We start from the raw sequence: 27497 nt of genomic DNA, 5'->3' as shown, positions 1-27497 counted from the left end.
TAAAATTTGTGTGTTTAAACCTTAAACTAAAACGGAGGGAGTATGAGAAAAGATTCATGTTGCTATTATAAATTATTATGGACAGAGAGATAAACGTGTTTTCTAATGTGAAATGAGAAGTAACCAACATCAGACAGTCGACCCATTTCTAACCAGACACCATCGTTCATAATTCATATATCTCTTGCTTTCACTGACTTGAAATTTAATTTAAGATTTATAAAAAAAATCTAAACTTTGGAGGTTGAGGGGAATGATTATCTGTGACTCCCCCTACCTGATCGGCAGATATGCCCTTGATGCGTCACAACCTAGACTGCTGCCTGAAAACATTCATATACACGTTTTTTAAATAATAAAAAAAAACCTTGACCATGAGTGTCTAAGCTCTGTTGCATAGAGAGATTGTACAAAAAAATAAAATAAAATTTAACATTTTCTTTCCTAGTCATCAGAATCTCTGTCTCAACTCATCATTCGGACACTAGATTAGCATCAAAATATTGCTAGAGGATAGAAGAAGAGGAAACAGGAGGAGTTACCTTGTCATTTTCAAGAGCAAAGATGGCCTTAACCGCCTCAAACACCTCTTCTACTGTCTTCGCAGCATCAATCTAAAGGAAGTGGCGATATGTATATGTATATATACAGAATTTCGAATGCTCCAACTGAAAAGTAATAAACCAAAGCAATAGAATCTCTCACCTTCCGAACTTTCTCCTTAGTTTCATAATGCTCCACTACCGGCAAGCTAGACTCCAGAAATACCTTAAACCGCTTCCTTATGGTCTCAATGTTGTCATCCTCTCTTCCCTTCATCAACAAAAGTGATGTATGCGTAAGGGAAGTCAGCATATCGATATATTTGTTGTCGGAAAGAAGCCTACACAACCACCATTAGTGGACAGACATGTTGTATTGACCTGGTTTCTACTCAACAGGCGCCTCTCCATTTCTTCTTCGGGGCAATCAAAAAACAAGACAAACTTCGGCTCAATCTTGGTCTGCACAACCACCAAAACTCAGGGAATCAAGAATCGGCACCATAGAATCGTCACTAACTAAACTAACTGGGCAGAGAGAATCGCTACCACAAAAGGAAAGTACCAGATAACAAAAGGATAACCACCTTTTGACACTTACAACATTTTCAAAAGCTGCCCGATTCTCCTCATTACGAGGGAAACCATCAATAAGGAATTTGTCGTTCCCACTTTCTTGAATTGCTTTCTGAAGGAGCTTAATTGTAACCTCAGAGGGGACAATCTTTCCCTCTTTAATCATATTTTGGATCATGGTTCTGTAAAATAAAACCATACAGAGTAAAAAAGCCAGAACACGGTGTCGAGGTCCCTGGCGGTACTTACAAAACACAACAGGGGTTAGCGTGCCAAACAAACACTTCACATGCTCAGAGACACAAGGGCTGAAGCATGTTAAGCTGAATCTTAACCCTTTTGGCAAGTAAACTTTTATGGAATGTAGATGCTAGAAAGCAGTAATACTTCAGTCTCTGTACTCGATGTTTTGGGACATACCCGTTCTCAGAACCTGATTTGATTTCAGCTCTAAGAAGGTCTCCAGCACTCAGATGCGTATAACCAAAATGTTCAACAATATTGGCACATTGGGTACCCTTTCCACTGCCTGGACCACCTGTTCAATCAATTGAAGAAAAAAAATACTCAGACCAGATGGAAAAGAAGTCGGCTTTGAGAAGCAGTAAATGAGAATACAAAATCGGTCATCAGTACAAAGCAAGACAATGACAGCATCACATGAGAACTAATACGAAAACGGAAAAGTTACATTCAGGAAACCAGAGGCACGGGAAGACGAGACCAAAAAATAGAACCCCTTACCCAAGACGAAAACAACAGTAGGTTTCTTCTCAAGTGCGCTACCATTTGCCTCCTGAAGAGAAACACATCCAGACAACATTACGCAGGAGTAACGGTATATTTGTCAATAATGGCAAACACTGAAACTGGAGCTTACATCATAGTTACATAGCATAGCTTCACCACATGAGAAATTGTCTGGTGTTAACTCTTCCTTTTTAGGGGGAATTTTTATCGTACAATCATTCAGAACACTAGCTAAACTGCATTGTGCATAACATTCTTCTACTCTATGAGTGAGCATTCCATGGATATACTAGTAGACGCACCCAAGATTCCTGAAAAGCAATAATCTCTTGTACCATAGTATGAAGGTTCGTCCATGGAAGCTTTTAGGCATTACCTTGTTTGCAGCACCGAGAACGGTTCCCATGGCAATAAGTTAAGCTACGTCCAAAAATCACCTGTGGAGAAGAACCAATTGACTATAAGAGACCGATGCAGGACAATAAATAGAAATCCACCTTGTAACAGTGATCACAAATATATAACCGCAAACCACAGATTAAATGGGGAAATTTTTTGAATTCCAGGAGATCTACGCGTAGACTTCAACAAAAAAAATTCAGATCTTGTGAACGGGAACGGAATCAACTTTCGTATACATGTCCGATTACCACCATCAGTTCATAAATTCACTCGATCTCGTCAAGAACACGAAACAAATGCGAAAAAACATGGATAAACAGATTCACCAAACGATGTACAAGACCCAATTCAAACAATCAGAAACTGAACCGGAAACTAGAAACACGACACAGGAATCGAGGATCGAAACGTTATGAAAATGAGAAATGCGAAACCGATCAAACGAGATGCGCAAACCGAATCAGTGTCCGAAACAACATGTTCTCAGGCAATCGAAGCGACGAAAATTGCGGAAGGAAAGAAGGATGAGAGGAAGCCCACCTGAAAAGAAAGGACCCGGGAAATTGGGTTGATGGGGAGACGATGGAAGTTGAGGGAGGGAGGGAGGGAGAGGGAATGATATAAATAGACACCGACACGTATATACGTATATACGTATGTGCCGTTATGCGTATATACAAAAAAAAAACAAATAACTTCCTAAGTGAATTATTAATAGCTTTGTATTATTTTTGAAGGATTTTATTGAATCCCAAGTAACGTCCAAAGAACTCTTAGACTAAATTGTACCAAATCAAATTATATATATTTGTATTGGGTATAAAAAATATATATAATTCACAAAAAGTGAAATATGAATGTTAATAAAATATAAATAATTATAATTTTTTTTTTTAATTTTTTTAGAATAAATAGTTTATCAATACAAATCAGTTTAACTGAACCAAAATAAAACAGAAACTGAATAAAACAGAATCTAATATAAAAAATAGAAAGAATACAAAATATTTATAACAAAAAAATTAATAGAAAGACATTACCAACTCTTGCAAAATAAAATATGCTTAACTATTTTCAAAAGAAAAAAAAAATAAAGAAGAGAAATTTATTTTTAAAAATATTTTTTTTTGAAAAAAAAGAGTTTTGGGCTTACAAAATGGGCTTGATAGATGGGCCGAGAGAAAGAGCGGAGCGAAGGTTCCAGGTTTTCGTTTTTCTCCATTTGCACTGAAATTGCTTGCCGCTCTTCGAATTTGTTCTGTCACCATCTCAGTTTCTGCTCCGAAGCTCTTGTCTTCGCTTGGATCGCAGAGATGCACGCCCCAGTTCTTGTTCTCAGTGAGTATTTTTCTTCTCCAGATCTCGTTTCTTCGATCCAATTCGGATTTCTTTTGTTAGTTTAGTTTCGAGTTCGTGACCTTAACTGTTCGTGTGATGTTTCAGAGGATTCGTTGAAGCGTGAATCTGGAACCAAGGTTCACCATGCTAATATTCAAGCTTCGAAGGTAATGTTTCGTTCTGATTCTTCTGCTTCTCTCTCTCTCGTTTCTCTGTTTCGAACATGGCTTTACCAGAGTGTATCGGGCATCATTTTTCTCAGGCTGTGGCCGATATCATCCGTACCACATTGGGTCCTCGTTCGATGCTGAAGATGCTTCTTGATGCGGGAGGAGGTAGGGTTTTTCTTTTCTTTGCTCTCTTCCGCCTTTGCGTTGCCCATTGCTAGTGTTTCTAGTCTCTGTACGTGGCGCTTTAGATCTCGTAAGGACGCCGTTAGGGTTTATGGCTTCTGGAATATCTCTTGCCAAGATTATGGTCCATCTTGTCGAAGTTTACCTTTTTCAAAGTCTGAGTAGCTGTTTATAAGCGTCGGTGCATGTGGGTTCTGCTTGTCTTACGGTTTTTTCTTTCTTCTCTGTTTCAAAGCTTATGTTTGGTCGTGTCTGCTAAAACGTATCTGTTATGTCTCCTCGCAGGTATTGTTGTTACTAATGATGGAAATGCTATTCTGCGTGAACTAGATATTGCTCATCCTGCAGCCAAGGTGTTATTTCTGCTACCATGTGTCATTCTTGTTGGCCTTCGACTCTGCATTCCTCCTTTTGCCGATCTTTGTCTTTTTTGTGACTGATTGTTGCAGTCCATGATTGAGTTGAGCCGTACACAAGATGAAGAAGTCGGTGATGGGACAACCTCTGTCATCGTGCTGGGTATGGATCCTCCTTCCTAATCTTTGCCAAAAAGAATTTTGCTTGCAAATTGCTTAGCTTGGATGATAAGATAGCTATTTCGTTCAGCTTAGTTGTGGATAGTCAGGATAACTCCGTTGGATTGGATGAATGCTTTGCATGAGGTGAAGACAGTGTTTCCCTTATTGATGGAAAAATCAACTTTTCGATAGTGTTTGTATGACTACTAGTTCCCGCATTTTGGTCCGGATGAGTAACCCGCATTTTTGTTGTTTACACACACGGTAATTTATTTTCCATACAGCTGGTGAAATGCTACATGTTGCAGAAGCTTTTATTGAGAAGCATTACCATCCCACAGTCATATGTCGAGGTATGCTTGTGCTAAATACGGTTCATTGTGTTATAGAGATTGTCCTTTTCGTCTAAATGGTGCTTTCTTCGCACAGCTTACAATAAGGCTCTTGAGGATGCTATTGCTGTTCTCGACAAAATTGCAATGACGATTGATGTCAATGACCGTAAGTATTAGTCTAGCGTCATGCAACCACCCAGTATCGCGGATGTTTGGCTTTTCTTTATGGTGGTATTGATGGAATAATATATATGATTGCAGGAGCAATGATGCTGGGATTAGTAAAGAGCTGTATAGGGACTAAGTTCACCAGCCAATTCGGAGATCTGATTGCTGTAAGTACTTGAATTATACCTGGATTACTGAAGGATTTATGCCCACATCAAACTCCTTAGTTTCATCATATGTATTAAGTATACATGGAGTTATCTATTCTGAGGTGCAAATATATTCATGTATCTAAATGGTGTAGAAGCTGCATGATTAGTACGATAATATATAATCAATTCAACTCGAAATTCTTTTTTCCTTCCCCGGTTATGTTTCCTCTACTCTTTTACAGGGTGAATTATATTACGGTTTTTCATTGTACATGGCTCACATTGCTTTGCTTGCTTATATGGTTGTATTAGGATTTGGCTATTGATGCCACAACTACTGTTGGTGTTGATCTTGGGCAAGGATTGAGGGAGGTGGATATAAAAAAGTACATCAAGGTTGAGAAGGTCCCTGGCGGTCAGTTGGAGGACTCAAAGGTTCTGAAAGGAGTGATGATTAACAAAGATGTGGTTGCTCCTGGTAAAATGAGAAGAAAGATCATCAATCCACGGATTATTCTTCTCGATTGTCCCCTTGAGTACAAGAAAGGTGAAAACCAAACCAATGCAGAATTGGTGAGAGAAGAGGATTGGGAGGTGTTGTTGAAGATGGAAGAGGAATACATCGAGAACATTTGCATGCAAATATTGAAGTTCAAACCCGATTTGGTGATCACAGAGAAGGGGCTTAGTGACTTGGCATGTCACTATTTCAGTAAAGCCGGGGTTAGTGCAATCCGGAGGTTGAGGAAGACAGACAACAATAGAATCGCTAAGGCATGTGGAGCTGTGATTGTGAACAGACCCGATGAACTGCAGGAGTCTGATGTTGGTATCGGGGCTGGCTTGTTTGAGGTCAGAAAAATCGGGGACGAGTTCTTCGCCTTCATTGTTGATTGCAAAGAACCCAAAGCATGCACTGTACTCCTGAGGGGACCAAGTAAAGATCTCCTCAACGAAGTGGAAAGAAATCTACAGGTATGTCCTTTTTTTTAACTGAACTTAGATATCAGACGGCCATAATCATATAGCTAACACATTTCTGCGTGCAGGATGCGATGTCTGTTGCAAGAAACATTATCAAGAACCCCAAGCTTGTTCCCGGTGGTGGAGCCACAGAATTAACAGTTTCTGCCACTTTGAAACAGAAGAGCTCAACGATCGAAGGCATAGAGAAGGTTAGTTTTTGTTTCTTCCTTCTTCCTTGCCCTTATTAGCTAAGAGTTGATGTTGTTTCCCTTATGATACCTGTTTATGCATTTGCATCAGTGGCCTTATGAAGCAGCTGCTATAGCTTTCGAGGCTATTCCTCGAACCTTGGCTCAGAATTGCGGAGTTAACGTGATCAGAACTATGACCGCATTGCAAGGAAAGGTATAGCCTTTCTATTCCCTGATGCACGTCTCTGTTGACATTTTGGATGATAAGACTTCTCTCTTTCGGGGATTGAATTTTCGCGGGTTTTCTACAGCATGCTAATGGTGAAAATCCGTGGGTTGGCATCGACGGGAACTCTGGTGCCATCGTCAACATGAAAGAAAGCAAGGTAAGGGGCTTGAAACTCTTGTTTCTCCCCAGAGATTTTTGCTATTTCTGATCGGATTTCCTCTTGGATATAACGAGGCAGATATGGGATGCGTATAACGTAAAGGCGCAAACATTCAAGACGGCGATAGAGTCGGCGTGTATGCTACTGAGGATAGACGATATAGTGAGTGGGATAAAGAAGAAGCAAGCTCCTGGACAAGCCCCTTCAAAGCCTACCGTTGAAACTGAAGCAGATGCAGATGGCGAGCAAATACTTCCCGACTAAGACAAAACCACGGTCTTTGCAATTTATAACAGAACAGAGTCTGTCTTTTTCCTCTCTCAATCGTTTTTTTTTTGTTTGCTCCAAATGTTGTTTTTTTTTTCTGTTGGGTGAGTTTGTGCAATGTGTTTGTGAAGATGGGGCCCTCCGTTTCTTGCATATTTTGAATTTTATGACCAAATGTAGGAGTTTGCTTCTGATATCTACCGGATGAGTTGCTGCCCGTGACGTACTCGGGGGTTTGTTTGAGTGAATATTAGGAGTGTTTATTTTGGTTTAGTAACGTGAAAACGAATAATGTAGGAATATAATTAAGAAAATGAATTTAAAAATAATAAAGAAATGTTTTTTTAAAAATTAAGTTGAATTTGAGATAAATTTAAAACCGATTGGTTGTATATCGTTATGTTCACGGATATGATTATCGATGTTTTCAAGTCGTTTTACAGTGTTGTCAACAGGGGTGATTATTTCGATTATTAACCGAATAACTAAATCGAATTTAAGCGAATAAGACATAATTGTACCTGAATTGAATCTGACATCAAAATCGCACGGTTATGATGTCTTTAAACCCAAAAAACTAAAATCGAATCAAACCGAATAAAAAATAGTCAAAAAAACCGACAATTTCTTTGAAAAAATAAAATTTTTTACCAAAATAAACCGAAGTTTATATAAAAACCGAATGTCTATAGTTTTTCTATAAACAAACCTGAATATAACCAAACCGAATCCGAACCGAAATCTGAAATGGTCACCCCTAGTTGTCGAGAGTGATTGCATTTGGTTGCGATTTGATTTTTCAAATTTTGTCTTGGTTATGATTTAATTAGCTAGTTTTTTAATCGTCAACAATTATTTGCAGACGATGATGGCAGTATAACCAATTTGATCCTAGTTTTTTAATCGCTATCAAGGTAATAAATTTTAATTATTTTGTTTTTGGATGGTGACGATACAACCAAGATGAGTAGTAATTTTCTAATCGTCAACAACATAAAAAATCGTAACCGTTCTGTTTGCGGATGGTTTCGGTGCAACCATTCAAGGACTTGGTATTTATACACATTTGAAGCCGTACGGGGCGATATACGAGGGCAACGGATACTCAATATCATCTCAACACATTTGGAAAGGCATATTTATACAGGCTCAATGGAAAATTATTAGAGTAATATGTAATGGGTTATCGTTGTTCCATTCCCGGGTTTGTATATTGGACGTTACACAACAACACATCGACCCTTTATAACTTGTACGAGCTTTGATCTAAACCAGAGATTAGTTGTTGATCCTCGAAGAACCATTAACGACGACGAGAAAACAGAGAAATCCTCAGTCGTGGATCTTCTCAACGTCGTTGCGATCATCTTCAGGCAGCATGTACCTTTTCCAGAACCAGTGGGGCTTCCAGACGCGCTCTCTCATGGCGTCGATCGGGACACCTTTCGTCTCGGGGACGAAGAAATAGGCGAAAAGTCCCATAATTATGATCCAGCCGCTGAAGAAGAAGAAGATGCCGGCTCTCATGTTGCAGAGCATCGACAGGAAGGCTTGAGCTATCAGGAATGTGAAGAACATGTTGCAGGAGACAGCACATGCGAACCCTGCTGTTCTTGTCTCTAACGGGAATGTCTCGCTCGGGATTAGCCACCCGAGCGGACCCCATGACCAGGCGAATCCCATCACGAACAGCAATACGCAGACCACGACCACGATCGATTCCGCACGCCCGAGCGTTCCCGAGATTGTCAGGTCCTTTGCCAGGATGACTCCGATGATTGCCTGGAAAAGAGACAGAGGTTTCATTGTTTTGTCTGCAGATTGAGGGAAACGATGATTTGAGAGAAGAGGGAAGAGAACGGACCTGGGAAATTAGCATGTGGACGGCTGACTCGAGCAATAGAACTCGCCGGCCGGTTCTGTCCACGAGGTAGATCCCGACGAATGTGCAGAGGACATTGATCGTACCTGTGATGACAGCGGAGAGCAAAGCAGCGTCGTTCCCAAACCCGACGGTTTGAAACAGGGCAGGAGCGTAGAACATGATGGCGTTGATCCCTGTGAACTGCTGAAACAGCTGAAGCAACATCCCGATAACGAAGGGAGGCCGACTCGCTGGCTTCATCAGCTTCCTGTAAGGGTCCTTGACCTGCCTGGCGAATTCACAGGCCTGCACGATCGATTCGAACTCTTCTTCGACGTTTTCGACACCTCTGATCTTCTTGAGAGTGGCTTTCCCAGCTTCCAGTTTGTTCCGCTCGATGAGACTCGTTGGTGTCTCGCAGATGACCAGCGATCCGAGGCCTAGGATGACAGCAGGCACGGCCGCACCACCAAGGGCGTATCGCCATCCGTTCGGATGGACCTTGGAGGTGAAGTAATTCACTACATTGGCGATGAGGATTCCGATTGTGACCATGAGTTGGAAGCATATGTTAAGGCCTCCTCGGAGTTTCGCGGGAGCGATTTCCGATAGGAAAAGCGGGACTGCCTGAAGGATTTCCGAACCATAAGAATGTACATATGTAAAGAATTCGTGTATATATGCGTTTACGTGAGATTATGTATAAGCATGTCAACGAATATACTTTACCTGGTTGCCAAAACCAACTCCGAATCCGAGAAAGACCCGGCCGAAGATGAGCATGACGAGGCTTTTGGCAGCAGCAGTGAGGCCAACCCCAACCAAGAAGAAGATGGAAGCGAACTGCATGGTGGGTCTACGACCAAGCTTAGAGCAGACAGCCGAGGCAGCGAAACTGGCCACGAGGGCAGCCAGGTACAGAGAGGAAGTGAACAACTGTAGGAACTGGTTGTCATATTTGCAGTAGTTGTTCTCGTGCGCATGTAGTTTCTTCTCGTACACTGCCGGGAAGAACTCCTTCAAGAAATCGTTCATGGCCGACACTCCTCCTGCAAATCCAAATCCAATTCCATCATCAAGAGTATGCATATTTAGCTTCGGATCATATAGATCTCTGTCATAACCGATAAATAAGACGACAGATCTCACTAAACTTTCCGGAAAACGTTTCAAAACCTGATAGACCAATATATTGTTCCGAAAGGGCGGAATCAATAAACCCATCGGTATGCAAAAACACTCATACTCGATAACTGTCACACGATCTATCGAGTTACGAATCTACGGCAGTGTTTTCCGCAGTTCTTGATACAAGAGACAACAAAACTGAAACGTTAAAAATGAGAGAGAGGGGGAGAAATACAAACCCGAGATCCCGATGTCGTAGCCGAAGATCAAGCCGCCAACCGCTGAAATGATGACGCAGACGAAGACGTAGACCGTCATCTTGGCTTCGAAATCAGGGGCCGTGCCCCCGCTCACGACAACCGCAGGCATCTTAACGTATCACAGTCTCTACCTCTCTATCAGACAGCACAAAAACTCTAACCTGTGTTTCGGTTAGAGACAGGGAAACAAGAGTGAAGCAGGAAGAGACGGAGACCATAGATTTATACAGAGGTTTGGGATGAGATGAAGGGTTTATGGTTATGTTTGTTTAAATATGGGAAAACGGACCAAAAACAGAAAAGAGGGAAACACGGATATTGAATGGCGTGCGTAAATAAGGAAAGCTATCCTTTGTTCTTACCCATCGACAGCAAATTCTTCATTCCTAACAATCAATACACTTCCCTTATTTATGTCTCTTTGGTATGTTTCGGATTTGTGCCGTAACGTCAACGCCAACGCGCTTAGTTGCCGTTTTGCGTTCACCCCTTTCCTGTTTTTCACAGATCAGCATGTGTGTATATATTGGTTGATAGATATGTATAGACAGACATACGCAAGGAGAAAGGATATTTACATTTAATTAACAAAGAATCCTAAATGACGTGATTATTTTATCCTCTGTTAATCCACACGAATAGACAGCACAATCCTATCTCTTCAGATCATCCTTTTGTAACAGTTTTGGGGGTAAAAAGATTCTCGTTTTAATGGCAATGAATACAGAAGGGTCTGAGAAGAAATCGACCTTTCGAGGAAGATTAGGATAATTAACATCTTCAACTGATTCTCCGTTGTTTGTATCATTTAGCCTATCAGATTGTTTAGGAGCGGACGAGGTGCATCCGAGTTTCCCCGCCACCTTTCTATCTCACCGTACTGAGATCTACGGGAAGAAATGAGACAGAATGGCGTTAAGAGAAGGCCGAATTATCTAGAATGGAGAGGGACAAGAACTGGTAACACCATAACCGAAACCTCGACAAGGTTTTGTTCAAAGACGTGGACTATAGTAGCAAGACCTTACACTAGTTTCCTGTTGAAGCTCAACTGAGGAAGACTCCCCGTCATTCTGCACCGAAACAATGATTGCCTCGATTGTTATTTCCAAGTCGTCGTGAAACAGAAAGTTCCATATAGATAGTGACCTTAGAATGAATACCTCGATAAGCAAATCTTTTCTGGTAATCAAGCCTACCACACGAGAAGGACGTGGAATAACAAATAGATGCCTCAGCCCGAGTTGCCGGAAAAGGTTATATACCTGAATCAGCAGCAGATTCGGCCTTATATATGATGAGAGAATGCCCCCAAACAGATCGCGTTCTAATCAATCAATCAATAATAAGACAGCTTACTCACCTTTGTTAGAGACATGTCTTCGGGAACAACATACGGAGATGGATTTAAAAACGGGGCAAGATCAATGTACATCTCTAAATCATCTGTAGTTAGATGTATATCATCTATGCTTATCCCTTTACTTGAAACAGGTTTAGCGAACTCACTAAAATTGTGCCTGGAGAAAGCAGAATCAACTATGTATTAGACAAAAGACAGCTCCTTGGGTTTTGCAATCAGAATGCAAAGAATGTGAAATAAATATGAAAACATGTTTACCCGATAGCTCTCGCACTTGGATCACAAGGCAGAGGACTATGCTGAAAATCTACCTTTGACTGAAGGAGAGCAAGCAAATGACTGCAATGGTGAACCAAACTCAGAATTCACATTTCCTAAGGAATAATGAATACCCTTTCCAGCTAGAAAATGTTAAACGGATATACTCACATCACATACCTACGAAGGAGTAAGCCCATGACAAGTGTTTCACCACTTCTCGCGTGATCAATCACCTAAACGATATCAAAACATACAAAGAATCAATACATATCACTATACTGTTCACAACCCGAATACGTGTGGGAGTGAGCAAACTTACTGGAAATCCGTTGTGTGCATTGCTGCGCAGAATAGAATAAACATCTGCAACCCTAACAACTCGAGGCAAGGAAACGACCTTCAAAAGGGCAACAAACGCCAAAGACCCACATGTTAGTTGATTAACAGGAAACAGCTCCCTTCCCTCTAATGGGACAAATGATAGCTACCTTCTGGTTTCTACATGCTTCCCTAGCAGTCGTTTGCCGCATTTGGTACTTGGGTCTCGAATCAAGCAACGGAATACCCCTCAAGTGTGCTTGTACTTCATATAATCCCTCATTGAAAGCATCACCAACAGCCTAAAAACAAAAACGATTTAAGCGCATATCAGTCGAAATCAAGATGAAAGAAATGATGGTTTTCTACAACTCATACCTTAGAGATCAGAAGAACCAGCATTATAAGAGGCAGAAGTTTCAGGTTGTTTGTGATTTCAACCATGATAACACATAAAGATACTGTCATCCTCATCGAGCCTCCGAGAAAAGAAGCAGCTCCCAGCAAAGCATAACTAAACATCAAAGAGTTGCTTTTGTATTCAGATACCAATAAACAAATAAATAAACAGTTCACGGCACAAATTTAAGAAAGAAATGCTAATGCCACAAATTTAAGCAGCATAAGTACTAAGGCCTACAAAAAAAATATAATACAGAAAGAGACTCACGTTCCCTCCTCGATATTGAGCTTCTTGTAGAACCTAACGACAAACATGCCAACAAGGCGTCCATAGGTTGATCCTATCATTATTCCAGGAACAAACTGACCGGCAGGAACAGCAGTTCCAAATGTCACCACTGCTAATGTATAAAACATAGCCTGCACAAAATTAAACGTCAAAGGATGTGCGAACGGCGAACAATGTTTGGAGATTAGGAACAAGGAACATAAACATAGGCCAAGAACATCCAAATAAGGTGTCAGAAAACCATTTTTAAGTCGAATCAGCAAATCTCTTATCCTCTTGCTAGCATGCTTACAGTACTCCGACTCTCAAATGCTGTGGATAACTAATTGTACATCCCGGAACATGTGACCATGTGATTTTGGATAGATTCTTCCAAGAACAAACCAGATAAGAAAATGACTTCCGTACCAAAAAGGTTAACAGACTCTGAGCGCTGAACTCGTGCATCGTTTTTGCGCTAAACAAATTTCGTATTGCATCATCCTGCCACCAAAATGAGAACAAAAAGATTCAGTTGAAGTAGACAGGTTAGAACCCGGATAAAAGAAAGTAAAAGAGGGAAAAAAATGAGATGCTATGAAAGGAAAGGCATATGACCTGAGTATTGAAGAAAATTGTTGCAAGATCATTGTATTCGTTTCCTGTCTTGCAGTAGAACTATGACCATCAAGAAAAAGCAACAAGAATGCAAAGTCAGAAAGTTCATCAGGTACAAAGGTATTGCTGAAGTTCAAGGAATTGATTATTAAATTTTCTTAAGAAAACATCAAATCAGTTCATGATGAAAGCCTTCTCATGAGAATGTTAAAAGTTCACCAAGTATACTTAGTGTATTGAGCTCTGTCCTGGTTTCTTACATTTACATAATTCCCATACATTCCTGGAGGCCGGGGACATTCAATACCAGAACCAGGATCTGGTCCAGGGCATGGGCTACACCTTCTCAGGAGTGGTAGGCCAAACGAGATTGCCGAAGTTATACACGAGATGATGCAAGCTTCAATTATCTGCAAACCCAACACATTCAATCACAGTTTCTTAGAGCCAGCCCAGCACCGAGATGATCAAAGCAAAAGCCAAAAACAAAACAGAATCCAACCCAAAAAAAGGGGCAAAAAAAATAAACAAAGGAGCTCACTGAAGATTACCTTAACTCGGTTGCCATTCTTATGCAAAGAATTCCGACGCCAAGATGTCATATATAGCGTAAGTTGGTTGAACAAAGCACCTAAAAACGAAAAACGTCATGAGAAATGAAAGTTTTACCGAAGGATAAAGTAAGTCAAAAGCTATAAAGCCTGACCAAGAAGGCCTCCAATAACTCCAATTACAGCCATTGGCAGAAGCTCCTTGAAGTAGTAGTCATCTTGACCACTGCAAAAGAGAGGAAGACATGTTTGAGTTAACTCCAGCATGATCAACCTATTTAGGCATGAAAGAATATGTAAATCAGGAACCTTACTCTGATACATCCCATATAATGAAACCACCTGCACCAAAGTGTCCACATTTTCCACTCTTGCACCATCCCATGGCGGTACGAACCACAACAGCCACCACGGCCGAAGTGAAAAAGACACGCCACATGAGTTGGCTTCTCCACCTTCGAGAGAAGACACAAATTAATCTAAATGGGCATACTGTGTACAGCGAGCCACACTAGGTAAAACAACCTAAAGGGTAAATGCATTGTTGCAAGGCCACACCAACAACCAATTGGGAAAGAAATAGAACAACAGACAACAAAGTTCCTGAAATGATTTTTTCACGGAAACGGGACAGAATTCTTTCAGGTGCTAAAAAATGGGGAAAGAACCTACCAAGACGTGACCTCCTCTAACGCAAATAGCACTCCACCAACTGGAGCTCTAAAAGCAGCAGCAACTCCAGCTGCACATCCACAAGTGACCTTTCAGGACATCAGAAAAGGGAAACCATAAGCTTCTCCAAAGAAAACTTTCACCTCATCTTTACTGCGAAAAGAGCCAATACAATTCTTAACGAGAAGCATAAGGCACTCACAAGATCACGGCGATCTCTGTCACTCTTGAAAAGTTGAGGCCACCGAGAATTCAGATGATATTTCGTAGACCCACCCTGAACGAACAGAAATCAAAGAGAAAAAAATATTGCTACTCTGCAGCAGCCCAGCGAAAAGACACCGAAGAGTATTGTGAAAAGCAATATTCAACCTACATTTTCATGCCTTTGGATACTTACCTGACCAAGTAAAGACGCGATGCAAGCACCCGTATGTATAAGAGGGCCTTCTTTCCCCAGTGCTAAGCCACCACCAACAGAGCCGATGCTTCCAAATATCTAAAACAGAAATAGCTATACAAAAATGTCTCCAAGATACAGCAAATCTATTTCCTAGAATAGTAAGATCCACCATTAAAGCTCAATCATAGTATGCACCTTTCCAATGAGAGTTCTAAAGAGCAGGATCCCATGAATATCAATTCCTGCGCAGTCAAATGCAAGAAAATCAAAGCTACAAAAGAATAGAGAATCAAAAACTTTCAGGCAATATCGATAAGAAAAGGCATTAAAGCGGTAGACGTACCATTTAGATAACCCTTAATCTCAGGAATACCGGAACCAGCAGCAGCAGGAGCGAATTGGGTAATGATATACGCAGAAGAAAAGACTAATGCGAGATTGATGAGAACATAAACGATGAAACCGGCAAAGTATGACTTCTGGATGATGGAAAACGTGAAGGTAAATTTCCATCCGGAAAAATTCTCGACCGAGAGATTTATGAAAACAGCCGCCAACCCAGTACCTAAGACGAATCGACAAGAATCAGACCCAAGTTCGGTCCGAAACTGAAAGTTGAAACCGAGCACACTGCAGAGACACATACCAATCCCAATTAGCAAAGAGAAGAACCATTTGACGGCAACATAGTACCCGACATAGAGCTTTCCTCGCTGCGCCTGAAAACCAGAGACAATTAGCAGAGGAGAAGGAAACAAGAGAGAGAGAGAGAGAGAGGAAGACTTACCTGTTCTTCTCTGTAAGCGTAATTCTCGATAACCTCGTAATCGAGGCTCTCAACACCTCCGCCGCCGCCGCCGCCATTGACTCCACCGCGGCGGGAGCTGAGCAGGCCGCCGTCGGCGGAAGAATCGTCGAATTCCGGGATGCGAGACCAGATATGCTTGGTGGATTCGATCCCGTCCTGAAGATGATTCGACAACATGATCAAACCCTCGCGCTCCGGTGAATCAGGGATTCGATTCGGTCGCCGGCGAATTCAAATGGCTCTCAGATTCATCAGAATCACCATTTGCTGAGATGATGATGATGATATCTGGGGAACTGTATTGGTTCCTTGTTTTACGCGTAATTGCTCCGTCTCGATCACGACCGGATCCCTGTATACAACTGCACTAAGTAATGACTTTTGTACATTTGCCTTACCATACACGGTACCGGTTTATAGTATAATGGTATCGTAGTTATCTAAAACATTTTTTATATATGTATTTTATAAATTAAATTAATAAAATTCGTCTCAGATTAAATGGAATACAAAAATAAATTTAAAAAAAAACAACTGAAACAAAACAAAACCTATCTAAAGGATAAAGTGTCTTTTTTTTAGAAAAACTAATTTTAACTTAAGTCAAATAAAAATTTCTAGAAATTCAACCTAAATTTTGAGTATATATAATTTTCAAAAACAATGTAAATGGAAGTCAAAACAAACTAAATTAAACAAAAAATATAACTGATACAAAATCCAATAATAGAAGTCAAAACAAACTAAACTAACCAAAAAAACTAAAATTATACTGATTTTGGATTAAAAAAAATAATTAACCCAAACCAAACAAAACTTGGTTTAACTTGTCTGAACCAAAATAATGATCAATTACTCCATCGATTTTTAAATAAATGACCCTTTTGATCACATTTAAAAATATTCCTAATGTTATCTTAAATATTAATTATCCAACTTATATGAATGAGAATATAATGAAAATATATATAACTTTTTATTTAATTTTTTAAAAAGGTGAAAAAATCTAAAAGTAGAAAGAGTGGTCAACGATCCACTATTAAATTCAGTCCCACATATAAACGTCAAAAAGTCGTACAAAGCAAATCTAATGGCGGTGTGATGTGTGATGGTAATCACTTGAAAATAAAAGTATACCCCAAAAATCAATTTTTGGACATCTTTATTACACAGGAAAACATGATACATTCAGTAGCTATATATCTATGTATGTATCACCTTTATTCTTTTTATAAAATTCTCCAAAAAAGAAAAAGAATGCAAATTTATTTATTTATTTTTGCCTTTAGGAGGAAGAGAAGGAGGTTTCAGTGTGTGCTTGGCCGTCAAAATCTCACAAGGCTTTAGAAGAAGTGGGATCTGAAGCAGCAAGCTCCGTGTACATTTTGGCCATTGCTTCTGCAAAGTATTCCTTAGCTTGTGGCCTTTTTATCTGCAAATTCAGCCACAGCTTTTTTCCCTCAGTTTCCATTTTCACATCACTCCAGAATCGGTTTTCAGAAACTTGCCCATCAAAAAGAAAACCCGAGCTATTCTATCTACGGGTAGAATTCACCCTCAAAAGCTAGCTTTGAGATGAATATATCCATAAACTTATAAGCCATCAACCGCTCCTATATCTAATCGACCTAGATCCATCATCAATGCTCACATGGTGTTTGACAACATTAATTGGATCAAACCTAAATCCAAACTGTAGACACATATCCATAACTTACCCTTGGAAAGCTAGTTTGCATGGGAAAGGTTTACATAAGATCTAATCTAATCATGTATTTGGTCGAGATGGGTCATGGAGATTTACCTTAAACGTTGGAGTCAGAAGGCCATTTTCCAGGGTAAATGGCTCCAGCACCAAAGTTACGGCCTTTGCGAATTCAAAGCCTCTCAACTTCAGACAAAGATACAAACAGAGAAAGTTGGTGGTTGTTCCTGTGAGGATTTTACATGAGAGGCGATAAGAAGAGAGCCAAGTTTCTGTGATGCAATTACCTGAGCTTCTCTTCCAACGGCGTCCATATCAGCCATTACCGCTGCTTTTGCCCTCGGGTCGTTACATAATTCTCTCAAATCTCCATACTGCATGTAACACTCAACATATGTTACTTCCTTGTTTTATGTAAAGAATCACTTGTGGAGGAGATTATCACCTTTATGCCTTCTGAAGCGGCCCAGGCTTTTAGAACATCTTGGTCAACCGATACAACAGCCACCAAAGATGAATTAAAGCTGTCACCTGCAAATGAAAAGCAAGGATGATGCTCATGCGGAGGAGCAATACGTGAAGGAGCAAGTTCCCGAGACTTCATTCGTTACCATATATGAAGCATTGGGCCACAAATTTGCATTTGGCATACACGTTTTCGATTTTCTCTGGAGCTATGTACTCCCCTTGGGCCAATTTGAAGATGTTCTTTTTCCTATTATAAGAGTGAGAAGATCTTATGAAATCTTTGATGCCAAAGATCGCACCACATACTGGAGAATTAACCCGGTTTGCATATAGAATGAGCTTGTAGTCCCAATGTTTCCGCTCTTAGGGGAAATTCGATTACATGCTGGTCAAAGTAATAGACACAGTGGAATTCTTGCAATTTACCAAGCAAGCATGACAACTTTATTTGAACCAATATTTATCACCAGAAAGAAGCTAAAGCTATCCATGCACGGAGCAAATACGGATGGAAAACTAGGTACTTAATCTAGGGGCCAAGGTATGAAAGTCAACTAATGAATTACGAAAAAAACTCGTGTTTCGGATTAACCTGTCAATAATTTTTAGACGTCCTCCAGGCAGCCAGAGACCTATATCACCAGTATGAAGCCATCCTTCTTCATCAATTACCTCTCTCCTGTCAATGAAATACATGTAAATGGATGGGATTAGATTATACTAAACTCTTTAATACTGGAAGATGTTCAATATTTTTGCAGCAGGTGAATACGTTTGAACTTCGTCTTTGTGATAGCCTCTGAAAATGATGGGACCCCTAACACATATTTCACCACGAGGATAGGGTTGATCTGCAGATGTGTAGTTCATTTCTGGTACGTCTACAAGCTTGACTTCTGCAACCGGAAAGCATATCACATACAATAAGCAATATATTTGAGGATTTAGTTCCAAAGCGGAACTATTTATTCTTAAACGAAGAGTACGAAAAATGAATAGTGATCAATTCCAGTGCCCACCGCAGGATGCATTAGGAGAGCCAACATGTCCAGGAAGATCATCACCCTCATCCATACCACTTATAACACAAGAAGTCTCAGTCATGCCATATCCTTCTGTTACCCTTCCTCCAAAGCATCTGCAGACAAGTCCCAAGACATGATTATGCAAACGAGAGACAAAGAAAAAGACAGAATTATACCAGTTTATGTCAAACAAAATCATACAAACCACGAACAACATAATTATCAATAAGCAAAGGGAAGAAAGCTGGTATCGTTAAAGAATGTTCATTTTGAAAACAAGAGAGAATTACTCCATGGCTGAACATAATCTTCAAGGCAGATAACTTACATTTTCAAAAATTCCATCACGTCAGGAGACAGAGGTGAAGCACCAGATGCCATAAAACGGACACGCCCTCCAAGTCTAGCTCTTATTTTATTAAATACCAACCTGTCCCATATGGGGGAGGCACTCTTCCCTGAAATTGCCAGGGGAAAAACATGACGTAATAAAAGCCATACATTGAAACTTACAAATAAAGCTTTTTCATGGCACAGCCGGAAGTCCATCTAAATACACCTATTATAGACAAACCAAATTTCATGTTCATGACAAATCTTACCATTCAACAAAGCCTGCTTTTTAGCATTATAGGCAGCATTGAAGAGCCTCTCTTTCAGCCCACCAGACGATTTTACGGCATTGATGATACTGTCAGTGCCAACAAAGATTTTAGTCATTAGTTCGGTGAAGTATCAAAGGCCGCAAAGAAAGCATAATAGTATGTAGATGATCGTACCCATCGTATATTCTGTTGTACAGTCGAGGAACACTGCAGAATATAGTAGGTCTTAGAGCAGCCAGATCATCCAGTAATTTTAAATTATCCTGCAGGAAATATGCCAAGATCAGTCCACCAAGTAAGCAGTGCACAGCTATAACACAACTTATAAATGCAAAGTAGTAGAGGTGTATCAAAAGAACCACAGTGGGACTGCTAGGAAAGATTACAGCAAAATTAAGAGACATTCTTTCCCAGTTTAAACAGTCAACTTGTGTATTGGTCATAAGAAAGAGAAGTTAAGTCACCAACCCCTTGATAGAATCCAACAGCAACTCCAAAGTAAACTGTCAGGATCTGGTTTGCTCGTTCATAAATATGTGCCAGCGGAAGATACGAAATGTAACTGCAAGTTTCGAAGAGGTTATAAGAACATCGGTTATCTATCAGTCATTTGCGACAGCCAAAAGTAGACAAGGAGTAGGAATTTTGAGGATATAGATACAGGTACCAACAAACACAGAGGAGAATACATTTGGTAAAAAGTAGTGCTGCACTCACATGTCTGAAGAGTAGAACCTCACGCTAAGACTGGAGCCAGCAACATTGGCAATCAAGTTTGCATGGGTTAGTTCGACCCCCTTAATAGATTTCAACAGGAAGAAACCCCAGATCAAGGCGGAGAGAGACATACAGCATAGCATAAAAAGAAGTTTAGTTGTCGTAGACTGCAGAAATAGGAAATAGAGATATGTATGATTCCCTATCTAGAAACCAGTAAAATCTCAAACAAGTAGAACCTTTGGAGTCCCAGTTGTACCGCTTGTATAACATATCGTTGCAACATCATCAGGCCTTGGTGGGCAAAATGGCTGAGGGTTACTGCGACCCTGAAAACAAATTCACATTACATGTACCATCACAGAGTAAGATACAGACTACCACTTTTAGTCGCAAGGTTCTCTTGGAATATTAAGGCAGTATAAGGCATCTTTATACCTAAGAAAGATGGAATTAAAATTAAAGATGGAAGTGCAACGACATTCCTGTCCATACCAGGTTTTGAGTGAATGCTGATGCGAAATAAGTTAATACGAAAGGAAAAATGCATGTTAATAACCGTACTAGCAATTTTGTCACGGTTGTTCCAAGAACAGATCATCGAGAGGGGTTTGCAAATACCTGATTCAGTAAAGTGGAATACGAGACAACTTTCACTTGTCCTGATGAGGGAAGCGAAGGCAAAGATTCGCTCAACCCTCCAACAACCTACTCAGCATATAAATGAAAATAGAAAAGAAAAAAAAAGCAACGAATATGATAAATCTAGAGTTCAGTCTTTATTCTCAAACCATAATAATTACTTAGAAGTACGGATGGTTTCTTTGTACCACAATCAGGCGTACTGTTGGCATCTCAGACAAGAAGCTCAGTAACTGTGAGATCAAAAGATAACCCATGTAAGAAGGCAATGAAAGAGACAATAGAATAATGTAATTAAGATTTCCTAAGGTGTGAACTCTTAATAGGAACACAGTCAATCAAGTGCAAAAACGAAGGCAACTCAAGCAGCATATGGCTAAACTTACAGAGTTTAAAGTTTCAGGCACACAAAATATGGCTTGAACAGTGGCATGATTGACAATAAATTTGACAGCGTCGGGACCTTCAGCAATGCAAAATATGCTTAGACATATTGGATAGCAATGGAAAGAATCTTTGGTAGAAGTAATACACATTGAGCAGACACATACCGAGAGTGTCATACAAAGGAACAGATACATAAGAATACGAAGAACAGGCATGGTCGACGATGAGCCACTCAGGACGGTTGATAAAATAAAGTCCAATAGAAGATCCCTATCATGAAGATAAGAAGACAAATTCACTGTAATGATTCTAAGTCAGCTGAAAAAAATAACAAACGTGAGCTAAAACATCACTCCAGGGAGAATTTTCGGAAAAAGATGGCAAAAGCATGTACAAAGATATAGAAAATTGAAACCCACCACAGGGATTCCATGATAAACTAGTCCAGAACCAAGATTAGTTCTTGCTGTACCAGCTTCTCCATAAGTCATCCATTTGTAGCTGCAGAAGGAGAGATCGAATCATGTAACTCAAAACCTTGAAAATTCTGGGATTGCAGATCCCATTTAAAAACGTTATGATCAGCAACTCACTCTCCCACTGTTCCATCAACACGAACCCGAGTTCCTAAATACTTGTAGTCTCGAAAATCTTGAACAGCATGCCTACATTTAGCAAACATGGGTAGTACGCAATAACAAGGCAGTTGAAAAAACAAATCATACGCAAACAATACATCTCGTCTCTAATGAAGATTGAAACAAGGCAGAAAAGAAACATACTCAAAGTTGTCATGAAGGGTGGCAATGTCGGGATGATCTGGGAATCTACTGACAAGCTTGAACGGAGATCGGGCAGACCTGAAGTCAGAAATCAGAAATCAAATGGATACAAAATTTCATATAAAGAGAGTGGAAAACATGTGAAAAAAGGAAAAGAGGGACACGACGGAAGAACCTGTAGACATTCCAATTGCCCGTGTGCAACTTCTCAGGAAGAACAACACTGTAGCCCTTTTCTGATACAGAGAACGACACACCCACGGCCATGGCGTCAGCATTCCCGCGTTGTTACGACATTAGAGAGAGAGATTCAGAGAATCCGAGAGAGAGATACCAACCGAGGCAGAACTCGCCAGCAGTGGGGCTAGAGCGAAGGAGAGGCGGAGAGCGAGGAGAGGTGACAAGATGGGAATGGATAGTGTCGATGCGGCGGCGGGCGGCGGCAGCGGAGGAGGAGGAGGAGTCCATCTCCGGCGATCTGAAGCAGAAGCAATGACTCGATCCAACCTTACAAATACGGTACGGGCACGCTTCCCAATCTCTTCCTTGATGTCGCTATCCCCTTGAACGATGAATATCCGATTATTTATTTAATAAGCATAAATTAACTTTTTTCCCACTTTTATTGATTTTCCAATTCGGGAAATTACAAATCTCCAACAGACTTTTCTTTACGAGGATATTTATTTCCGGAAAAAAAAATAAAGGATAAATCTGACTTAAAAGCCCATTATCAGAATTATTGAGCTTATCGTACGGACTAATTAAATGGGCTTTTATGGGTAAAATTCAGATATGCATCCTATGGGCCCGTTTCCGTTACCTAAACGTTTCGGTTGCATAAAAATCGAATTTGATATAAGTTTTAAAATTTTAATTAAATATAAAAATCATTGAAAATCTACAATTATAATTTTAGAACATAATTCTTTTTCGAAATCAAAATACAATGGTATGAACGTCGCATTGTAATTTTTCTGAAACCAAAAAATAAAAAAAAAACGATTATGTTATCTAATTTTAATTTTTATAATTCATGATCCGTAATTTATTTTAGTTTTTATATTATGATGGCTATAAATGAGAATTTATAGTAAAAAAAAAAACATTCATATCTTTATCCGCTTTATCCGTATTAAATCGCATCGGATTATCAATGAATTTCGTATGGATCCGCCACGTGGAAACTTTGGTGGTTTTTTTTTTGGTCAACTTCATTTTTGTTTTCGTTTCATTGAAGATTTCGTAATAAAAGCAAACAAATCGCTGATGAAGCATTAAAAGGGGAGAGTGGACTCAGGACGACGAATCGCCACTTTTCGCGTTCGCGTCACGTGACAGAATCGCGACTCCAAACGCCCTCCCTGCTGTATTTTCTCGATAAACGCGACGCTATTTACTCCCCCCAGGTCTATTTATTTAATAATTCATTAACTTTTTATCTTTTTTTTACAAAATAACTTTTTATCTTTTATAATCATTAACCCCATAAATTATGTGAGATTAAGAAGACGTATATAATAACCGTAAGACATTGATAGAAAATACACTGCTCAATGTTAATCACTGTGTATATATTATATATACAACTATACATGCACCATGACGTAGGTGTATCTAGAAAGTAATTAACCATTTACTTTTTGTAACGGTCCAGTGAATTTTTAGAGTAGTCCGTATTTGAATTATTTATATTGTATGCTTGCATGTGACTGCGATCTCTGTGGCTGCAGTCTCTATAATAAATTACACATGCATAATTTACATCAGAAGCCAATAAGGCCGTAGAGAGAGAGAGAGAGAGAGAGATGAGACGCGAAACGCGTCGGCCACCGTCGCCGCCGGCGAAGAAGCAGTCGCAGTCGTCGCCGCCGTCTCCGTCGTCATCGTCGTCGGAGTTCGAATTCAGCGTCTCGATCTCGCCGAGAAAAGCCTCCACTTCTCTCTGCCCAGCCGACGAGCTCTTCTACAAGGGCCAGCTTCTCCCTCTCCAGCTCTCGCCACGTCGCTCGCTCGTCCGTACACTCTGCTCGTCTGAATCTTATTATTCTTCATCCTCTTCCTCCGCCGCGCGTGACTCCACCGGCTCCTCATCCTCCACCGACTCTACTGCCTCTTTCCCGCTGCTCCTCCACGCGCCGCCGCACGACGGCTGCGACTCCTCCCGGCCAAGCTCCGTCACCGACGATGATTTCTTCAAGTTGCCACCGAAGAAGAACCCTAAGTCATCTGCTTTCTCTCTCTCCAGATTCTCTTCTGTTTTCAAGAAAGACCCCAAGAACGCCACTCACTCCTCCTCCGCCGCCGCCACCACCGCCACCGCAGCTCCCTCTCCGGTGAAGAGGATGAGCTCCACCGCGAAGGAAGTCATACGCAAGTACTTGAAAAAAGTCAAGCCCTTGTACGAGAAGCTTTCTCATAAACAGCAGCAGCAGCAGCAACAGGGTCTCAAGCTGAAAACAGAGATGCTGTCACTCAAAGACATTGATTTCCCGCGTAAAAAAGATTCCGGCGTCCGTGGACCCGCCATATCCGCCGCCGTCACCGGCGGTTTGTCGATGACGTTCTCCGGGAATCTGAAGTACCCAAGACGTGGACGTTGCGCTGCGAGCTGCCCATCGTCGATGAGGTCGTCACCGAGCCACTCCGGCGTGCTCTCTCGGAGCGGTTTTCCGGTGGAGGAATCTGGAGGAGGAAGAGCCAGCGGCGGAGGAAGTAGCATGTCTTCAATGGAAGAATTGCAGAGTGCTATTCAAGGAGCCATTGCACATTGCAAGAACTCGATGTTGCAGAAGAACAAAAGCATGGTTAGTCTCGAGATCTAGGGCTCCAAATTCAACCTTTTTTTTTCTCCTTAGTATATTTAATCAAAAACCCACGACTCAGAATTCAGATAATGGTCCGTTTTTTCCATCAACATACACCGTTTTCAAATTTAAAAAAAAAGGATAAACAAAAAATATAGATCCTTACGTAAACAAGAACGGTGTATATTGATAGTCGTGATTACACGGTGGCTTGAAAAGACTCTATGGTACTCTATTAACGTAACTTTTAAGACAAGTCGTGGTCTGTCTGTTTTTTGCATTGTAATAACCAAAAAAAACAAAAGAAAATATATAAAACTAATATTTATATATTAATATATGTATAATTAAATGGGAATCGCATGTGGAATCTAATGTGTGGTGTTGTGTTGAGTGCACGACTTGAGTGATCCGAAAACGACGGTGATCATTTAATGACGGACCCTTTGACTGTCGAATGAGTACGTACTTCGTCTCGTACCATACTCTTTGTTCAGACCAAACCAAACACGCAGTTGCTTCGAAGCTCTCTCTCTCTCTCTCATAGATTATATCATGTCGGTGTCTCTCAACCTACCCGATTGCATGCCTTACGTGCCGTTTTAGGTCCTTTTTTTTTATTTTTGGTAAGGATTTAGGTCTTATGAATAATGTTCGTGTTATGTTTTTTTTTTTATAATCCAGAAGTTAGAAATTGATCTTTAGTCCGACTACATCTTCTAGAAGATTGGAAAAACCCAGGTGAATGGTCCTCTCTACACTTGAGTTTGAACGCAGAGTGAGAGCTTGTTTTATATATTTTTTCACCACTAGACCATCCAAGTTTGAGTGTTCCTATTATGTTTTTTTTTGCTCTTTAGATTTTTTGTTTTTTTTAACGGCGGAACCCAACCAAATTCGTTCGGACGCGTTGATCTTTTGGTTCCATGTAATAGCATACAAACCACATAGAATAGATAAACCACCCAAATAATGACAGGTTCACTGGAGAGTTCATGAACCCTTGAACTACTGCACCAGGCCTCGAAGAGCGGCTCCTTAGATTCTTTACATTAGACGCCATGACTTCTTCTTCTATCGTTTTCGTTTCATTTACAATACAAATCATCCGTGACAACTGGTTCGTTAATTACCCGGTTCTCACCAGAACCAGAGTCGAGTAATTTAACCAAAGAATTAGATGGAAATCGAATATATATATATACACATAAATGCAACGGAAAATAAGAGAATCATTTAAAAAAAAATAGTTCCATTGTTGATATTTAAATGCAAGGGTGGGTGAGATATATATATATGTTTTTGTGTGTGTGTTGCTGATGTATGTAAATTATCGTGACCGATAAATCCGTGCATGGATGTGCATTCATGGGATCATCTGCTTGTCTATTTTCTTTTTAAATAAATAAATCATCGTAGACTTTCAATTTCCATTTTCGTCGCTAATTCGTTCATTAGTGCAATTAATATCTTAAGTTATGATTATGTATACAGCAGGACTTCATTTACAATTGCAATTACGATTTGTTGTACCTGTGACGCCTTTTAATTATTATTTTTTTTAAAAATTCAGTTTGGTTGAATGGGCACCACATATATACATATATAACATTAGGCATGTACATTACAATATGTCATTTCTATTTCCTGTGCCGATATTTGGTTAAACTGTCCATCGATCGGTTAACGTCGTCATGTTTTTATGTCCTATGGTTTTTAATTTGGTTTCGTTGTAACAAGTAGAAATAAGTTTTCTAGTTTGTTAGATGCGCAAAGTTTAATCATAATTGATTTATTATTAGATTATAACGTATGATAAGAAAATTAGTTTTTTTTTTAAATAAAAAAATCATTGACACTGAAATGTTTTAGACTATTTATACCTTTTACTAAGGAAAAACGAGCTGAGATTACACAATAATATTGGTCCGCAATATGTTTTTATGTTGATGGTGGATTAATCATAACAACAAAAATTAAAATCAGGTTTATATTCTATTTGGACATTAATTTGTATCCGAATAAAAAATTATCTGAAAATCAATTTGATATATTTTTAAAATTAATTTTAGTGAATAAAATTTCATTAAAAAAAACCAATAAAATTAATTTTAAAGAACAAACATGAATAAACTCCAAAATTAGACTAAGCATTAACTGGATCAAGTATGATTGAATATATATATATATATATATATATATATATATATAAAGAGACAATGCTTATTAATCAGATCAATGCACTGATTAATGGGTAATTAGCAAAAAAAAGGTGGGATTAGAGAATGGAGATTAGGGTTTGCATGAACAGTGGGACGATAAGCACTGGCATGTGTTAAGTAGGATCCTTGTAACATCGTTGTCGTGCTCACTGTCCTCACCAACGCCATTATAATAATTCAGACAGGCTCGGGGAAACACGAATAAAAATATCAGAGAGGAGAGAGAGAGAGAGAGAGAGAGAGAGAGAGAGAGAGAGAGAGAGAGAGAGAGAGA

At 39.9% G+C, this 27497-nt stretch overlaps 6 protein-coding genes across 10 annotated transcripts; 2 read left to right on the top strand and 4 right to left on the bottom strand.

Annotated features, from left to right (window-relative positions):
* Positions 1-43: 43 nt before the first annotated feature.
* LOC104802766 (UMP-CMP kinase 3-like) lies at positions 44-2866 on the bottom strand. Of its 2 annotated transcripts, XM_010526520.1 has the most exons (9): positions 2811-2866; positions 2245-2305; positions 1863-1914; positions 1539-1656; positions 1144-1300; positions 924-1004; positions 706-813; positions 543-614; positions 44-323 (listed from the first exon to the last, which is right to left on the bottom strand). In XM_010526520.1, exons 2-9 carry the CDS (start codon positions 2272-2274, stop codon positions 312-314), a joined length of 630 nt encoding a protein of 209 aa, XP_010524822.1. In that variant the 5' UTR covers positions 2275-2305; positions 2811-2866; the 3' UTR covers positions 44-311. The 2 variants fall into 2 exon arrangements, with proteins under 2 accessions (XP_010524822.1, XP_010524820.1); XM_010526518.1 differs by lacking the exon at positions 44-323 and having other exon boundaries at positions 507-614.
* Positions 2867-3497: 631 nt separating this feature from the next.
* Positions 3498-7195, top strand: LOC104802765 (T-complex protein 1 subunit gamma-like). The gene is made up of 13 exons (XM_010526517.1): positions 3498-3608; positions 3714-3775; positions 3871-3943; positions 4247-4314; positions 4411-4480; positions 4764-4832; positions 4909-4980; positions 5076-5149; positions 5447-6109; positions 6184-6309; positions 6401-6505; positions 6603-6677; positions 6759-7195. Exons 1-13 carry the CDS (start codon positions 3584-3586, stop codon positions 6942-6944), a joined length of 1668 nt encoding a protein of 555 aa, XP_010524819.1. The 5' UTR covers positions 3498-3583; the 3' UTR covers positions 6945-7195.
* Positions 7196-8047: 852 nt separating this feature from the next.
* Positions 8048-10681, bottom strand: LOC104802762 (sugar transport protein 6-like). 2 transcript variants are annotated; one of them, XM_010526513.2, is made up of 5 exons: positions 10562-10681; positions 10179-10360; positions 9541-9860; positions 8812-9438; positions 8048-8729 (listed from the first exon to the last, which is right to left on the bottom strand). In XM_010526513.2, exons 2-5 carry the CDS (start codon positions 10306-10308, stop codon positions 8280-8282), a joined length of 1527 nt encoding a protein of 508 aa, XP_010524815.1. In that variant the 5' UTR covers positions 10309-10360; positions 10562-10681; the 3' UTR covers positions 8048-8279. The 2 variants fall into 2 exon arrangements, with proteins under 2 accessions (XP_010524815.1, XP_010524814.1); XM_010526512.2 differs by having other exon boundaries at positions 10179-10681.
* LOC104802763 (chloride channel protein CLC-d) lies at positions 10620-16268 on the bottom strand. 3 transcript variants are annotated; one of them, XM_010526514.2, is made up of 24 exons: positions 15843-16268; positions 15702-15774; positions 15399-15620; positions 15251-15297; positions 15053-15151; positions 14855-14929; positions 14653-14741; positions 14295-14435; positions 14136-14206; positions 13981-14060; positions 13690-13839; positions 13430-13489; positions 13241-13315; positions 12812-12963; positions 12520-12655; positions 12312-12443; positions 12143-12220; positions 11992-12056; positions 11821-11901; positions 11563-11719; positions 11363-11464; positions 11223-11272; positions 10949-11086; positions 10620-10693 (listed from the first exon to the last, which is right to left on the bottom strand). In XM_010526514.2, the coding sequence occupies exons 1-23, from the start codon at positions 16038-16040 to the stop codon at positions 11008-11010; spliced, it is 2412 nt and encodes an 803-aa protein (XP_010524816.1). In that variant the 5' UTR covers positions 16041-16268; the 3' UTR covers positions 10620-10693; positions 10949-11007. The 3 variants fall into 3 exon arrangements, with proteins under 3 accessions (XP_010524816.1, XP_010524817.1, XP_010524818.1); XM_010526515.1 differs by having other exon boundaries at positions 12001-12056; positions 15843-16267; XM_010526516.1 differs by lacking the exon at positions 10620-10693 and having other exon boundaries at positions 10978-11086; positions 11228-11272; positions 15843-16267.
* Positions 16269-16967: 699 nt separating this feature from the next.
* On the bottom strand, positions 16968-22729 carry LOC104802761 (long chain acyl-CoA synthetase 6, peroxisomal). The gene is made up of 23 exons (XM_010526511.2): positions 22533-22729; positions 22370-22430; positions 22195-22272; positions 22006-22077; positions 21832-21913; positions 21577-21682; positions 21412-21488; positions 21214-21258; positions 21005-21091; positions 20623-20712; positions 20384-20463; positions 20135-20228; positions 19841-19929; positions 19664-19752; positions 19390-19519; positions 19056-19174; positions 18809-18932; positions 18629-18715; positions 18180-18283; positions 18014-18099; positions 17856-17942; positions 17668-17754; positions 16968-17295 (listed from the first exon to the last, which is right to left on the bottom strand). Exons 1-23 carry the CDS (start codon positions 22660-22662, stop codon positions 17197-17199), a joined length of 2103 nt encoding a protein of 700 aa, XP_010524813.1. The 5' UTR covers positions 22663-22729; the 3' UTR covers positions 16968-17196.
* Positions 22730-23913: 1184 nt separating this feature from the next.
* LOC104802760 (probable membrane-associated kinase regulator 1) lies at positions 23914-25147 on the top strand. The gene has a single exon (XM_010526510.2). It carries the CDS (start codon positions 24003-24005, stop codon positions 25017-25019), a length of 1017 nt encoding a protein of 338 aa, XP_010524812.1. The 5' UTR covers positions 23914-24002; the 3' UTR covers positions 25020-25147.
* Positions 25148-27497: the final 2350 nt, after the last annotated feature.

Source organism: Tarenaya hassleriana, unplaced genomic scaffold (assembly GCF_000463585.1).
Source record: "Tarenaya hassleriana unplaced genomic scaffold, ASM46358v1 Cleome8, whole genome shotgun sequence".
Classification (NCBI taxonomy): Eukaryota; Viridiplantae; Streptophyta; class Magnoliopsida; order Brassicales; family Cleomaceae; genus Tarenaya; species Tarenaya hassleriana.
Note: the sequence above shows the minus strand (reverse complement) of the source record. Positions and strands in the feature narration are given on the sequence as shown.